Source organism: Dipodomys ordii, unplaced genomic scaffold (genome assembly GCF_000151885.1).
Source record: "Dipodomys ordii isolate 6190 unplaced genomic scaffold, Dord_2.0 Scaffold95, whole genome shotgun sequence".
Lineage (NCBI taxonomy): Eukaryota > Metazoa > Chordata > Mammalia > Rodentia > Heteromyidae > Dipodomys > Dipodomys ordii.
The window spans coordinates 2,916,390-2,933,594 of NW_012267311.1; the positions used below are offsets into that span (position 1 = coordinate 2,916,390).

Here is a 17,205-nt window from a genome sequence, read left to right on the forward strand (position 1 = left end):
CTAGCCTTGAGCTGAAGAGCTGAGGGACAGTGCCCAAACCCAGAGTTTAGGCCCCACAACTGGACCCAAAAAAAAAAAAGGAACAATTTTGCTTTTTGTTTTGTTTTGTTTTTCCTTTTTGGTGCCAGTTCTAGGGCTTGAAATCATGGCCTAGGAGCTGTCCCTGATCTCATTTTTTGTTCAAGGCTGGCGTTCTACCACTTGATTCACAGATCCACATGCAGTTTTTTGGTGGTTAATTGGAGAAGAGTCTCATGGACTCTTCTGCTTGACGTGACTTTGAAAAGTGAGCCTCAGATCTCAGACACCTAAGTAGCTAGGATTACAGGCGTGAGTCACTGGCACCAGGCTTACGGGCATTCTTTTGATTATTCTTTCAACTTTTCAGGATGCCTGAAAACTCAGAAAAACTTAACAAGAAAAATATGTACAAGCTGGGTGCCAGTGGCTTATGCCTATAATCCTAGATGAAGAGCTAAGAATTGAGGCTTGAAGCCAGTTTAGGCAGACAAATTTGTGAACTCGTCTCTCCCATTAACCAGCAAAAAGCTAAAAGTGGAAGTACTGCTCAAATGGTAGACAGCTAGCCATAAAAGGGGCTAAGGTGCCAATGTGGCTTAGTGGTAGAGTACTTGCCTAGCATGCATGAAGCTCTGGGTTTGATTCCTCAGCACCACATAAACAGAAAAGGCTGGAAATGGCACTATGGCTCAAGTGGTAGAGCACTAGCCTTGAGCACAGAGAGGCTAGTGGACATAGCCCAGGCCCTGAGTTAAAGCCCCAGAACCAGCAAGAAAAAAGAAAAGAGAGAGAAAAAAAAAGAAAGAAAGCACGCGCGAGAGAGAAAGCGCGCCAAATGATAGCATGAGACCCTGAGTTCAAGCTCCAGTACCCGCATACACACAGAAAAAAGTGTACTTATTACACTCTACACACACACACACACACAAAAGTGTACTTACACTCTCTGCCTCGATTGCCACCTCTTCCTTTCCGGTTGTTGTTTCCACGTCCACGACTTGCTTCTCTCTCTATTTTCTTCTCTCTGTTCTCTTTGTTTTCTGAATTCTCTTTTCCAAAATTCTTTTTCTTTCCTCCAACAGTCTCCCATGATGTCTATCAAAAAAGAATTTTTAATTGCTATTCAAAGGGTGTACAATTATAAATAGTGCAAACATGAATCTTTCAAACATAATACTTACAACTTGCAGTTTCCTTTTCCATTTACTTCTACTTTTCTAATAAGACATCAACAATCTTGCTAAATTCTTGTTTCTATACAGTGCATAATTACAAGTATTAGCTAACTCCACAACTTACTGCTCCTCCTCAGTCCTTTCCTATGCTGACTTATGAACTAAGTTAATGTGCCCTTTTTTTCTTGTTGTAGGACTTGAACTCAGGACCTGGGCACTATCCCTGAGCTTTTCTGCTGAAGGCTAAGTGCTCTACCACTTTGAGCCACAGTGCTACTAGTGGTTTTCTAATGGTTAACTGGAGTCCAATTAACCACTAAAAAGCCATAAGTGGTGCTGTGGCTCAAGCGATAAGAGTGCTAGACTTGAGCAAAAAGTAGCTCTGGGACAGTGCCCAGGCCCAAAGAAAGCCTTAGGATCAATAAAAAAACAAAACAAAAAGCCAGGCACTGGTGGCTCACATCTGTAATCCTAGCTACTCAGAAGGCTGAGATCTAAGGATTGCAGTTCAAAGCCAGCAGTGGCAAGAAAGTGCCTGAGACTTATCTCCAATTCTTTTTCTTTCCTCCAACAGTCTCCCATGATATCTATCAAAAAAGACCAGAAAACCGGAAGTGGTAGAGTGCTTGCCTTGAACTGAAGGGCTCAGGGACAGCGTCTAGGCCCAGAGGTCAAGCCCCACGACCGACACAAAAAAATAAATAAAATAAAATACAGTACAATTTCCAGATAGAATCAAGAGAGTAAGGCCTGACAACAACCTGATATAGCTTCAGTTCCATATTTCCTAAAAATCAAAGGGATTATCATTAATGTGCCTATACATTCACCAAACTTTAAATTGTTTTTATAATATTCATTTATATCCCTTAATTTCTCAAATACATAGATGATTTTTAAGGACACACTACTTAATATAATTTCCTGAAAATGTAAGTGAAAAGCCAGGCATTGTGGCTCACGCCTGTAATCCTAGCTACTCAGGAGGCTGAGATCTGAGGGTTGAGGTTCAAAGCCAGCCCAGGCAGGAAAGTCTGTGAGATTCTTATCTCCAAAAAACCACCAGAAAACCAGAAATAGTACTGTGGCTCAAGTGGTAGAGTGCTTGCCTTGAGCTGAAAAGCTAAGGGGCAGTGCCCAGGCCCAGATTTCAAGCCCTACAACCGACCAAAAAAAAAAAAAAAGAAAGAAAGAAAGAAAGTGAAGATTTTAAGGTGCTGGGAATGTAACTCAGTGGCAGAGTGCTTGCCTAGGATTCATGAAATCCTGGGCTCAACCAATCCCCAGTATTGAGAACCATTTTTTAAAACTTCTTTCTGTCTGTATGTGTCAAAGTGTTATTGAAAACACATCCACAGAATACTCAACATAAGCAAATAAATGTATGAGCAAATTGCTTTTTCATTAGTCTATAAATAGAAAGAATAGAGGTAAAAACTAAGATGAAGACACAAAAGCAATGTGTGGACAACTGAAAATTTTCAGATGATCAAAAGGGAAACTATGTAAGGCTAGAGTAGATTACCAGGTTAGTGTTTTTTCTGGATCTTAAATATGGTACTGGCCTAGCATGCAGAAGACCCTGGGCTTATTGCTTAGCACATTCCCTCCTCCCCACTAAAAAAAAAAAAAAAAATACAGAGTAGCACTCACAAACCACTCTACTATAATACAAAACTGGAAACAAATCTTAGCACTGCAAATGACGAACACTTACCGTATCTGAATTTCCTTCCAGCAATATATTGATAGCTTTGTTCACATCTCCATTACAGTCATGTAGGGCCACTATGCATTCATCCTGATTTTTTCCTGTCACTTCCATAAGCTATTCAAAGTATTAAAAAATAGTTACATGGACCAAAAAATAGCACTTGATATTTTTAGATTCTTCCATGTAAATATAGAAAATATTCAATCCTTCTACATAAATATAACCTTTTTCATTCTGTTTATGATCTGACAAGAAGTTAACTTGTATTTTTGAGGCTACCCTATGTCCTAATTACTAATCACTAAAAATCAAACTCCTCCAAGCTGACCAAATACTAGAATACTAAATAAGTACCACATACACATACACACTCAGGATCTGCTCACACTAAAGTTTAATGACACAAGATTCTCAAAGTTTTGAACTTAAATATTAAGTGGAACTATATAAGTACAGTCAGCAGTCACAGAAATCATAGTCAAACATTTTGTACAGCAGCAACATTTCATACACTATCACTGCTTATAACATAAACTTAGTCATAACAGCCTAAAATCTTACAAATAGAATTTTGTTGCTGTCACAAACTATGCTCCTCAGACATATTTTCTCAAGAAGCTTCAACAGGGTATTATATTCGAATAAACAAATCCATTCCTTTTTTCAAGGGAAGGTTGGAAAATGACAAGATCTTATTATGAAGCCTAGGCTGGCCTCCAATTTGCAATGCCTCCCAAGTGTTGGGATTACAGCACATAATCTACCATTAGACCACTTGCTTTTTCTTTTTTGTTTGTACCTGTCCTGGGGCTTGAACTCAGGGCCTTGGCACTATCACTGAGCTTTGTTTTGTTTTTGTTTTTTTGTTTTGCTCAAGGCTAGCACTCTACCATTTGAGCCACAGCTCTAGTTCTGGCTTTTTGGTAGTTAATTGGGACCTAGGAGTCTCAAGGAATTTCCTGTTTGGGCTGGTTTCCAACACTGATCCTCATGGGCTCATGTGACTAAAACTCTTCAGCCTCCTGAGTAGCTATGATTATAGGTAGCTATCGATGCCTGGCTTGTCCATTTTCTTTAATGAGGGAAACTAACCACTTAGTTTTTTCTTTGCTAGAATCATCACAGACTAGGCACAAGTTCTTCAATTATCAGTGTACAAACCTATGATTTAATTATATGTTGTTATTCTAACATATACTAAAGTTCAAAACAGCTTGACTCTTAACATTTCAAGGGATTTGTGCCTATGCCATAAGATTAATTAGTAGAAAAGTCTGGCTAAATCACAAGTCTCCTGATCTACCAATCACACTTCTTGTACCATACCTCAATTTGGTATCTTCCATTTTTCTCTTCTCATTTAACAGAAAAAGTTCTATCAACTCTGTAGTTTCCCAGTATTTTTATGCAATCAGAATCAAAATTTTTTAATTGATTGGGTGCATTAAAAAGAATTAGAGTTAGAATTTCATTCTCTGAAATGTCTATTTTTTATCTGCTATTCTATAGAGATAACAAGTAATACAATATATGGACAAGTATCTCTCAAACTGTAGCCATATCTCTAGCCGGGCCCTGGTTGCTCACGCCTATAATCCTAGCTACTCAGGAGGCTGAGATCTGAGGATTGCAGTTCAAAGCCAGCCCGGGCAGGAGAGACCGTGAGACTCCTATCTCCAATAAACCACCAGAAAACCAGAAGTGGCGCTGTAGCTCAAATGGTAGAGCGCTCGTCTTGAGCTGAAGAGCTGAGGGACAGCGCCCAGGCCCAGAGTTCAAGTCCCACGACCGACAAAAAGAAAAAAAAAAACTGTAGCCACATCTCATTCTCAAGAATGAGGAATGAAGTTTATGGGCTTTGTTTTGCTTTTTTTATGTTGTTTTGGGGGAGTAGAGGGGAGGATTAGAATGGGAAAGAGAAGGAGGACAGGATCTACGTTGCCATTTGATTCTCCAGCCTCAGACTCCTAGGTAGCTAGGATGATACAAGCATGTAACACCACAACCCTGAGTTATGTGTGGTGTGTGTGCTGGTCCTGGGGCTTGAACTCAAGGCCTAGGTGCTATCTCTGAGATTTGCTCATGGCTAACACTCTACCTCTTGAGGAACAGTTCCACTTCTGGCTTTTTGGTAGTTTACTGGAGATGGGAGTTTCATGGACTTTTCTGCCCAGACTGGCTTCGAACTGCAAACCTCACACCTCACTTAACCTCCTGAATAAGTAGGTGCTATCCTGAATAAGCCTGAGTCATCAGCACCTAGCTTATAAGATTTTTTATAAACAATTTCTCTGGCCTCAAAAAAATACTTTTAGGTTAACAGTAGAGCTACAAAGAATTATGTAGAAACAAAATAATTTGTGTAATAAAGTAGTACACTATGGGACACACACAAATAACTCAGAAAGATTTTAATGTCAGGCAGATGACATTTCTTCACCTAGCTACCAGTGTATGTAATCACACATCCAAAATCTAGTATATGGATGAGTATGCAAGAAGAAGGCTTGAAAATGAAAATCTTTAGTCAAAATTATCTTCTTAAATGCACTAAGAAGAGATTACAACAATAATAGTATCCTTTGCCAGAAACATACCTGTTTAACTTTAGCTTCAAAATCTGAATCATTCTTATCAAAGATCACTTGAGCGAGACGCATCTGTTCGGCTGTTGCCTGGAAAGCATGTACAACTGGTTAAGATTTGAGCAACAGAAATATAAGTTAGAAGCAAAAATCTGGATCAAGTTGATGAAGATCTCAAGTTCTAAGCACTACAATAACAAATATTGATAAACCAAAAGAGGGGGCAGATTCTGGATTTAGGCCTCTCTATTTAAATAAAACCTTTACTCACAAAAAAAAGTAAGAATTAAATAGTTTACAGAAGACTTTATTTTGTTTTTTGCTTTTGGTTTTTTTTGCTGGTCTTAGGGCTTGAACTCTGGGCCTGAATTCTGTCCCTGAGCTTCTGTCAATTCAAGGCTAGTATTCTACCACTTGAGCTACTTCCAGTCTTTGCTGAGTAGCTTACTGGAGCTAAGTGTCTCAAAGACCTTCCTGCCTGGGCTGGCTTTGAACTACAATCCTCAGATCTCAGCCTCTTCAGTAGCTAGGATTACAGGCATGAGCCACCAGTGCCTAGCTTCACTGGTGATGTGCCTTAAATAGATTTTTTTTTTCTTTTTCTTTCTTTTCTTTTTTTTTTGGTCTGTCATGGGGTCTGAACTCAGCCTGAGCACTGTCCCTCAGGTCTTCAGCTCAAGGCTAGCACCCTACCACTGGAGCCACAGCGCCACTTCTGGTTTGTTTCTGCTTATATGGTGCTGAGGAATCGAACTTAGGGCCTCATGCATGCAAGGCAAGCAATCTACCACTGAGACAACTTCCCAGCCCTTAAAATGGATTTTCTTGCCGGGGGCTGGTGGCTCATGCCTGTAATCCTAGCTACTCAGGAAGCTGAGATCTGAGGATCGCGGTTCAAAGCCAGCCCTGGCAGGAAAGACTGTGAGACTCCTATCTCCAATAAACCACCAGAAAACCAGAAGTGGCGCTGTAGCTCAAGTGGTTGAGCGCTCGCCTTGAGCTGAAGACCTGAGGGACAGCGCCCAGGCCCAGAGTTCAAGCCCCACGACCGACAAAAAAAATAAAATAAAATGGATTTTCTTTTTTTTTTTTGGGGTCCGGTCGTGGGGCCTGAACTCTGGGCCTGGGCACTGTCCCTCAGCTCTTCAGCTCAAGGCTAGCGCTCTACCACTTGAGCCACAATGCCACTTCCGGCTTTTTTCTTTTTGCTTATGTGGTGCTGAGGAATAGAACCCAGGGCCTCAGGCATGCAAGGCAAGCGCTCTACCACTGAGCCACCTTCCCAGCCCCATAAAATGGATTTTCTTTATGTCCAGAAAAGAAGAAAAGTATAACAAAAAGCAATGGAAACAACTGCCCATACACAGGAGTACAATCAGGCTGCTGATAAACTGTCAACTCTAAAAAGTATACTAATCAGTTCTGAAGAGAAAAGGCTGCCAAGCTTAGCTAAGTGAAAAATGTTTTGTCAAGTCACCTCTTTTTTAAAACACAATTTTACAGTTTCTAATTAAAAAACAAGGAAACTTTATTTTCCCCTTAGGTAGTGAGGCTTGAACTCAGGACCTGGTAGTATTCTACCACTTTGAGCCACACCACTTCTGGTTTTTTGGTGGTTAATTGGAGATAAGAGTCTCCTGGCCTTTCCTGTTGGCTTTGAACTGCAATCCTCAGATCTCAGGCTCCTGAATAGCTAGGATTATAGGCATGAGTCACTAATGCCCGCCAGAGAAACTTTTAAACACTACAATTAGTCAACTCTGCAGAAAACCATAAGTTACTTTCTTCATTCCAAATCCTGTTTTCATAAACCAAGTTACTGAATACTTAAGGTATTTTTTCCTACCACAAGTATTTTATAAAGTTAAGCAGTTGACACATGTCTGTAACCTATGAAAAGCAGGAAGATTATGAAATCAAGGCCAACCTAAGAGTAAGACCCTGTCTCCAAAAAAAAGGAAAAAGAACTATTAACTACATGTAAATGCAGTAGTAAGTCTATATTGTGAACAGAAAATATGCCAAAATAGAGTACTGAGGTAATTTAAATTGAAAAGTAAAATATGAACTGTATAAACAATGTAATAAATTTGAATTTATTAAACTTGGTATCTAAACTCTGCTTTACAAAGCAACATCCTTATTCTCCAAAAATATATACTTTATAGTCTTAAAAGGAAAATTAGGTGATAATAATAAATGCTTATAATCCTAACACTCAGGAGACAAATCCCGAATTTGAGGCCAGCAGGGCAACACATTGAGATATTGTCTCAAAATTAAGCAAATAAAAATTTTTAAAGTTTACTGAGTTGCTCACTCTTGTAATCCTAACTACTCAGGAGATGAAAGGGATCATGAGTTAAAGCCACCCTGGGCAAAGAGTTTGCAAGGCAATATTGCAACAGAAAAGGCTGGAGACATGGTGACATGTGTCTAGCATTCCAGTTATAGCAGAAAGCAGAAACAGGAATGAGTATCTTAGTACTGGTCAGTCCAAACAAAAAGGGTGTTTTTGGTTTTGTTAGGGTTTTTGGCTTTTTGGTGGGGAGAGTCAGTTGTGGGGCTTGAACTCAAGGCCTAAATGCTTATCTTATATCAGAGCAAAAAACCTTATCTCAGAGCATAAGGGTTAGGAGTGGCTCAAGTTGTAGAACAATTATCTATCAAGTACAAGGCCTTTGGTTGAAAACCTTGAACTGCAATACACACACACACATATATTTGTGTGTGTGTGTGTATATATATATATATATATATATATAATTTTGAAATTCCAAGACAATCCACTATCCTAAACTTTTCAAACTTAATCAGCCAGGGTTCCTAGGATGAGAAACTAGAGTATAACATCAAAACTGAACAAAACATACAGGACAGGAAGGAAACTGAAAAGGGAAGGAGAACGGAGGCGAGAAAGCTCAGAAAGCAGGTCAGCACGAGGGAAGTTGTTGAAATTAGAAAAGCCACCCTAAATAACGTCTATAAAATAGTCATTCCATATAAAAATGAAGAAAAAAGTCAAATCCCATACAAAGTTAATACAAAAGGAATATGAACCAAGATAAACACTCCATCACAATAAAAGCACACACGGAAAACATGATTAAGAACAAAAATAAGTCCGGGTACCAGTGGTTCACGCCTGTAATCCTAGCTACTCAGGAGGCCATGATCTGAGGATCAAGGTTCAAAGCCAGCCTGGGCAGGAAAGGCCATGAGACTCTTATCTCCAATAAACCACCAGAAAACCAGAAGTGGCGCTGTAGCTCAAGTGGTAGAGAGCTTGCCTTGAGCTGAAGAGCTGAGGGACAGCGCCCAGACCCAGAGTTCAAGCCCCATGACCGACCAAAAAAAAAAAAAAAAAAGCCAGGCATGGTGGTTCAGCCTGTAATCTTAGCTACTCAGGAGGCTGAGATCTGAGGATCGCAGTTCAAAGCCACCCTAGGCAGGAAAGTCTGTGAGACTATCATCTCCAATTAACCACCACGAAAGTGGAGCTGTGGCTCCAATGGTAGAGCATAAGCCTTGAGCTTGGGACAGCGCCCAGGCCCAGAGTTCAAGCCCAACAACTGACAAAAAGAAAAAAAGAAACAGCTATTGTCTGTTCAAATGGAGCTAAAAGATACTAGGTACTGCCAGGCGCCAGTGGTTCATGTTCGTAATCCTAGTTACAGGAGTAGCTGAGTACGGGAGACTGAGATCTGAGGACTATGGTTTAAAACCAGCCTGGACAGGAAAGTCTAAGAGACTCTTCAATAAACCACTCAAAAACTGGAAGTGATTCTGCGCTGGAAGTAGTCGAGCACTAGCCTTGAGCTCAGAGACAACATCCAGGCTACACTTCAAGTCTTATCAACCCTCCCCACCCTACCCAACCCCACTCCATCCCCCCACACACAAAGGTAATACAAAGCAACAAAATAAGACACTAATGAAGATATTAGATAGCTAGGCACTGGAACTCAGCCTACAGTCCTAGCTACTCCAGAGATTGAAATCTGAGGATCAGGTTTCCAAACTTAGCTACACGGGAGGTTGAGATCTGAGGATCAGGTTTCTAAACCAGCCCAGGCAGTAAAGTCTAAGAGACTCTTATCTCTAATAAACCACACAAAAACAGGAAGTGACCCAGAGCCCAAAGTAATAGAGATCTAGCCTTGAGCAAAAAAGCTCAAGGGCAGCATTTAGGCCTTCAGTTCAATCCCCACAACCAACAAAAACAAAACAAAACAAAAAGGATACTATGAATCAACAAAATAAAGATACTAATCAAGAAATCAATCATAAGACACCAGATAGCTGCCTATAGGAGGAGAGCCTGTAATCCTAGCTACTGAGATTTGAGGATCACAGTTCAAAGACAATCTGAGCAAAAAAGTCCGGGAGACTCTAATCTCCAACAAATTACCAAACAAAACAGAAGCGACACTGTGGCTCAAGTAGTAGTGTGCTAGCTAGCCTTCAGCAAAAAAGCTCAGGGACAGCACCCAGGCTCTGAGTTCAAGCCTCAGGAGCAGCACACACACACACACAAAAAAGACAACTGATAGAACAATAATACCATAGTGTAAATTTTTGTTTTCCAAACTCATCTCCAATTTCTAAGCTTAAGCAATCCTTCCACTCAACCTCTAGTAGCTGAGAAAACAGAAGCACAACACTCTACTCAGCTAGGAAACTTTAAAGTAAAAATGAAACTGATAAAAGATAAATTAAATGAAAAGATCAAAAACAAATTAAGGAGGTAAATAGTCAAATACTGAAGCTAAAAAAAAAGACAAACCAACCATTAGTGAGAGATAATACAAGTCTCTGAAGAAAGGTACATATACCAAATAGTTACAAATGTTTAAAACTAAAATTCAGGCTGGGTATCATGACAAATGCCTTTAAACTCCAGCTGCTTGCTAAGCAGATAAATGGAAGACTGTACTATGAAATCAGTCAAAGCAAAAAGCTGGTGACATCCCATTTCAATCAATAAACCAGGTGTAGTTGTTCACACACTTGTGTTCCCAGATACTAACGACAGCAGGCTGAGGCTAGTCCCCTAGAGACAAATGTAATATCCTATCTGAAAAGTGATTAAAGCAAATGGACTAAGGGTCTGAATGATAGAGAGCCTGCCTACCTAGACCAAGAAAATCCTGAGTTTAAATCAGTACTCAAGAAAATTTTAAAAACACTTAAACTCAAATAAATTATGAGGAAAACATACAAAAAATGTTTATGTGAAAGACAACAGGTTGATCATCTCAACTTGTAATAACCCACATTGACAAAGAACAGTTAAAGAAATGGACTGTACAAAGCAAACATTAGGTATCAAGGCAGAAATGGCAAGAGATTTATTGAGCAAAACATAACAAAAAGCCAAGCAGGGGGATGGGAATGTGGCTTTGTGGTAGAGTGCTTGCCTAGCATGCATGAAGCCCTGGGTTGAATTCCTCAGTACCACATAAACACAAAAAGCTGGAAGGGCGTCTGTGGCTCAAGTGGTAGAGTGCTAACCTTGAGCAAAAAGAAGGTCAGGTACAGTGCCCAGGCCCTGAGTTCAAGCCCCAGGACTCTCAAAAAAAAAAAAAAAAAAAGGCCAAGCATTGGTGCCTCAAGTCCATAATCCTGGCTACTTAGGAGGCTGAGATCTGAGGAGCAGGGCTCAAAGCCAGCCCTGGCAGGAAAGTCCAGGGGACTCTTACTTGCATTTAAAAACACCAAAAAAAAAAAAGGAAGCAGAGCTGTAGCTCAAGTGGTAGAACACTAGTCTTGAGCACAAAAGCTCAGAGAAAGCACCCAGGCGGAGCTCTAGGACCAGCACATACACACAAAACTCATAAATAAAACCCAGATTATGTCAAAAGTGATACTGTCAGCAAGCATCAAGACACTCATTATTTATAATGAGCAAAGAGGGCCCTAAGGGAGAAGGACCACAAATTCAAGGTCAGCTTGGGCTGCCTAAGCCATTTCCAGGATAGCATGGACTACATAACAATATCTCAAAAGGCAAAGACAGCTCTACTCAGGAGGCTGAGATCTGAGGATTACGGTTCAAAGTCAGCCTGGGCAGGAAAGACTGTGAGACATTTTGGTGCTGTGGTAGAGAACTCACCTTGAGCTGAAGAGCTGAGGAACAAAGGCCAGGCACATAGTTCAAGCCCCACAACCAACAACAACAACGATAAGATAATAATAAGATTAAAGGGCTAAGAATGTGGCTCAGTGGTAGAGTGTTTGCCTTGCATGCATGAGGCCCTGGATTTGATTCCTCAGTACCACAAAAACAGAAAAAGCCGGAAGTGGTGTTGTGGCTCAAGTGGTAGAATGCTAGCCTTGAGCTGAAGAGCTGAAGGACATGGGGCTGGGAAGGTGGCTCAGTGGTAGAGCACTTGTCTTGCATGCATGAGGCCCTGGGTTCAATTCCTCAGCACCACATAAGCAAAAAGAAAAAAAGCCAGAAGTGGTGCTGTGGCTCAAGTGGTAGAGTACTAGCCTTGAGTTGAAGAGCTGAGGAACAGCACCCAGGCCCAGAGTTCAGGCCCCACAACCGGACCCAAAAAAAAGAAAAGAACTGAGGGACAGCACCCAGGCCCAGTGTTCAGGCCCCACAATGGGGGGTGGGGGGGGAGGAGGATTATTTAAAATATATAAAGAAAGTGAGGTTTGAGGGTATGTCTCAGTAATTGCTAAGCAATCTCAAGGTCCTGAGTTCAAACCCAGCAATATTAAAAAAAAAAAAAAAAGCAATGGTGAGCTAGCATGAAGCCCTGAGTTCAAAGTAATTAAAAACAAAACAAAGCCGGGCGCTGGCGCTGGTGGCTCACACCTGTAATCCTAGCTACTCAGGAGGCTGAGATCTGAGGATCGCAGTTCAAAGCCAGCCCGGGCAGGAAAGACTGTGAGACTCCTATCTCCAATAAACCACCAGAAAACCGGAAGTGGTACTGTAGCTCAAGTGGTAGAGCGCTCGCCTTAAGCTGAAGAGCTGAGGGACAGCGCCCAGGCCCAGAGTTCAAGCCCCACCACCGACCAAAAAAAAAAACAAAACAAAACTGTTTTTAGAACACACTTCAGCAACACCTATACTAAAATTAGAATGACACAGAAATTAACAACAGCTCTGAACAAAAAGATACACAAAATCACTGGGTACCAGTGGTTCATGCCTATAATCCTAGCTACTCAGGAGGCTGAGATCTGAGGATCACAATTCAAAGCCTTTCAGGCAAAGTCCAAAGTCCATGAGACCCTTCTTTCCAATTAATCACAGAAAAAGCCCTAAGTGCTAGCCATGAGCAAAAGTTGCTCAGGGACAGTACCCAGGACCAGGGTTCAAAAGCACCAGCAATCATCATAATCATCATAATCTTCTTCATCATCATCATCATCAATCATTTTAAAGAGACATATATCCACAAATGTATATAGATATACACACAATGGGTACATAAACAATGTAGACATAGTACATTACTTTAAAAAGAGGTCAAGTGTGCAGGGGCTGAGAATTGGCTTTGTGGTAAAGTGCTTGCCTAGCAAGCATGAAGCCCTTGGTTTGATTCCTTAGTACCACATAAACAGAAAAAGCCAGAAGTGGTGCTGTGACTCCAGTGGTAGAATGTTAGCCTTGAGCAAAAGAAGCTCAGACACAGTGCCCAGAACCTGAGTTCAAGCCACTGAAGTGTTCCCCTCTCCCCACTCCTGGTCAAGTGTGGCACACATCTCTCAACTTCTTGAAAGGAGGAGACTGCGAAGAACAGGCTGGGTGTAGTGATACATACGTAATCCACAAGGAAGATGAATATAGGAGCATAGAAGGCAAAGGTAAGATCACAATTCAAGGCTAGCCCCATGCAGTAAGGAAGGAAGGGAGGGAGGGAGGGAGGGAGGGAGGCCACTTGAGACTGTAACCCAAAAAATGATATAAGCAAAAAAGGACTATGGGGATGAGTGACTCAAGTGGTAGAGGGCTCTGAGGCTCTGAATTCAAATCCTAGTACAGATAGAGATAGATAGATATTGCATAGAACAGAACAAAACAGAATACAATACAATGATGAAAAAATCTATGACTTCCAGCAGAAGCTAATCTACCTAAAACAATAGGTGTACCAATCTGTTGCTCAGGATCTCTGGATTTCCTATTATCACTATTCACCTGAGGGCTACTACTAGCAAGTAAAATGTTTCAAAGACCCTTAATTGAGATGGCTGAAAGTGGGTCCCAGATTCTGAAAAACACCATTAAATACCATTAATTGTAAAAACAAACCAAAAAAAGCCTGAGATCCCTGTTGTATAAAAGAATCAAATATTTGTTAGGTCCATGCAGAGTGCCTCTTTGTTGTAGAATAATGTTCATTATTATTAATAAAAACTAAAGCATGCTACTGCAGAAGTAAAAACAAACCAACTGGTTTCCTTGAAAAACATATACAGAACATAAGACATTTGTTTTATCAACTGATTTTAATCTATCTGAAATATATTAGGAGGAGTTGAACCTTTATTAAGCCAAGATTTATGGAAACCTATGGAATGAATAAACATCTGCTTGCATTAATTCAGTATAATTTTAAACATAATCAGGAAAAAGACTGGAGAAGTAGCTCAAGTGGTAGAATCCAAAGCCCTAAATTCAAACCCTAATACTGGGGGGTGGGGGGGAATCCCAAAGTCCAGAGCAGTGATAAACCACAGTGGTACAGTGCTTGTAGTAAAATGGCCTAGGTTCATCCCCAACACCACAAAAAGGGAAGGAAGGAAGAAGAGAATTGTGCTATGTCTATGATTAATGGAACAACACAAGAGGAAGTACCAACAGATAATGCAGTGTAATGGATGAATCACAATATAATTATGCTAAGCAACAGAACCATTAATAGAAAATTGTAAGAAATAAAATTTATCTGTCCTAAGTACCACCAAAAATAAAAATTGAAAAAAAGAACAGAGAGGCTCAGCGACAGTGCCCAGGCCCTGAGTTCAAGCCCCCCAGGACTGGCAAAGAAGAAGGAGGAGGAAGAAGAGGAGGAGGAGAAGAGGAGAAGAGAAGGAAGAGGAAGAGGAGGAGGAAGAAAAGAAGAAAAAGAAAAGAAAACTAATGGGAAAAAAACTAATCATGTGAAAGAAAGCAGTTAGTACTTGCATGGAGTACAATGAAAGTAGGAGACATTACTAAGAAGCACAATGAATCTTTGGAAGGTGATGGACATGTCACAATTTAATTATGGTCATGGCTACACAAGTGTATATGTATATAAAGATTATCAGATTGAGCTGGGCATGGCGACTCTTATCTATAAGACCAGCACTCAGGAGGCTGAATTGGGATCATCTCCAATTTAAAACCAGCTTAAAGCCCAGCTCGGGTGGCTCGTGCCTGTAATCCTTTTCAGGAGGCTGAGATCTCAGAATCTCAGTTCAAAACCAGCTCAGACAGGGAAGTCTGAGAGACACTTATCTCCAATTAATCACCAGAAAACTGGAAGTGAAGCTGTAGTTCAAAGTGATAAAATAGCAGCCTTGAGCAGAAGATCTCAGGGACAATGACCAGGCCCTCAATTCAAGCCCTACAACTGGCCCTCCCTGCCCCCCCCCCAAAAAAAAGCTAGCTTGAGCTTCATAAAAGTTATGGGAAAAAAATACAAAATAAAAAAATGTATACTTAGCCAGGCACCAGTGGTTCATGCCTGTAATCCTAGTTACTCAGAAGCCTGATAAGTATCGCTGTTTGAGGCCAGCTCAGGCAGTAAAATCCATGAGACTCTTATCTCCAATTAATAACAGAAAAACCCAGAAGTAGAGCTGTGGCTCCAGTGGTAGAATGCTAGCCCTGAGCAAAAGGAGCCCAGGGAAAGCTCCTAAGCCCAGAGTTCAAGCCCCAGGACCAGCCAAAAACAAGAATAAATAAGTTATATACTTAATACAACAGCTTATTTTATGTCAATTATACCTAAATAAGCCAGTTTTTAAAATGACAGACTGGGATGGAAATGTAGCTAACTGGAAGAACACTTGCCAAGCAAAGCCCTGGGCTCAATCTCTGGCACTGTCAAAAAAGAAAAGACTGCAGCCACTTGAAAAACCCAGCACATTATTTAGATACTAAACATCAACCTGGAGATTGCAAGTGGTATCTTCAGGAAACAGGGAGAATTAAGAGATTGAGGAGCTCAGCCCTTAACCTGTGAAACAGGTCAGTATCCTCACATAGGAAGTGTTTGAATTAAATTGGATTAGAGGACACCCACTAGTGTCTGTGGCACACTTAACAGCTCACTTGTTGGTTGGGAAAAAAGCCCATTTTATTTTCTTTTTGAGACTTGGTCTTGACCTATAACTCAGTCTGGCTTCAAACTCATAATCATCCTATCAGCCTCCAAATTCAAGGATTACAGATGTGGACATCACAACTTTTTAAGGTTACAGGCTGTTTCTTGGGTCCGGTCGTGAGGCCTGAACTCTGGGCCTGGGCACTGTCCTTCAGCTCTTCAGCTCAAGGCTAGCGCTCTACCACTTGAGCCACAGCGCCACTTCCAGTTTTTTTTTTCGTTTTTGCTTATGTGGTGCTGAGGAATCGAACCCAGGGCCTCATGCATGCAAGGCAAGTACTGTACCACTGAGCCACCTTCCCAGCCCCATTACAGGCCTGTTTCACACACACAAAAAAAAAAATCTTGGAGGAAAAAAAAAGGATGAGCCATAAATCATCACAGCAATACCTGTAATCCAAAATACCCCTGAGGCATTGAGGCATAGGTAGGAGGATCTTGAGTTCAAGGCTAGCCTAAGCAGTTAGTGAGAGCCTATGTCAAGACTTAACAAAAGGGCAAGGGGTTCAGCTCTAATGGTATAGTACACTTCCTCAGCAAGCGTAATACCCTTGAGTGCATTCCTCCTGGGGCAAGGGAGAGACACAGAAAACCAGATTACGTCAGCTGTGAGTTTTTGAGGAATAACACAACTGGGTTTGCACTTGAACTCAGAGCTTACTAAGCAGGTACTCTACCCCTTGACACCCCCTAGTCCTTTTGACTTTATTTTCAGATAGCATCTCATATTTTTGCGTAGGGCCAGCCACAGACACGATCTGCTTCCCAATGCCTCCCTTATAACTAGATTACAGGCATCCCTCACCACATTCATCTTAGATGGGGTCTAGTTAACATTATGCTAGTCTGAAACACACCATCCTCCTCCTGATTTCCACTTCCCAAGTAGCTGGAATTATATGTGTGTACCATCTCACACAATATGATTTTTATTTTTTTTAAGAAATAAAGACAGCAAGATGCTAGTGACTTATGCCTATTATTCTAGCTACTCAGGAGGCTGAGATCTGAGATCAAGGTTCAAGGTCAGCCCAAGCAGACAAATCTAAGAGTCTCTTATGTCTAATTAACTAGCAAAACGCAAGAAGTGGATGCATGGCTCAAGTGGTAGGTCCCTAGCTGTGAAGAGAAAAAAGCCAAGTAAGAGCCCAAGGCTGAGTTCAAGCCCCATGCACAAACAACAAACATGTAAAGAAACAAAACATCACGTCTGATAGCCATATTGGTATCTGATAAAAATATTTTTCATTAAAATCAATACAAAGAGACAAGGAAGGTCATTACATATTAATAACAGGAATGATCCAAGAAGAGGAAATCACAGTGGTCAATATTTATGCACCAAACAATGGAGCACTTAAATATATTAAACA

At 40.9% G+C, this 17,205-nt stretch overlaps 1 protein-coding gene across 2 annotated transcripts in view; it reads right to left on the bottom strand.

The window, feature by feature from the left end:
• Positions 1-17,205, bottom strand: part of Ubap2 (ubiquitin associated protein 2) — a 107,696-nt gene that overhangs the window by 51,645 nt on the left and 38,846 nt on the right. For both annotated transcript variants that reach the window (XM_013026690.1, XM_013026689.1), the window contains exons 3-5: positions 5,508-5,585; positions 2,914-3,024; positions 963-1,116 (exon numbers count right to left, since the gene is read on the bottom strand). In XM_013026690.1, the coding sequence (XP_012882144.1) occupies positions 963-1,116; positions 2,914-3,024; positions 5,508-5,585 (343 nt within the window). The remainder of the gene's footprint in view (positions 1-962; positions 1,117-2,913; positions 3,025-5,507; positions 5,586-17,205) is intronic.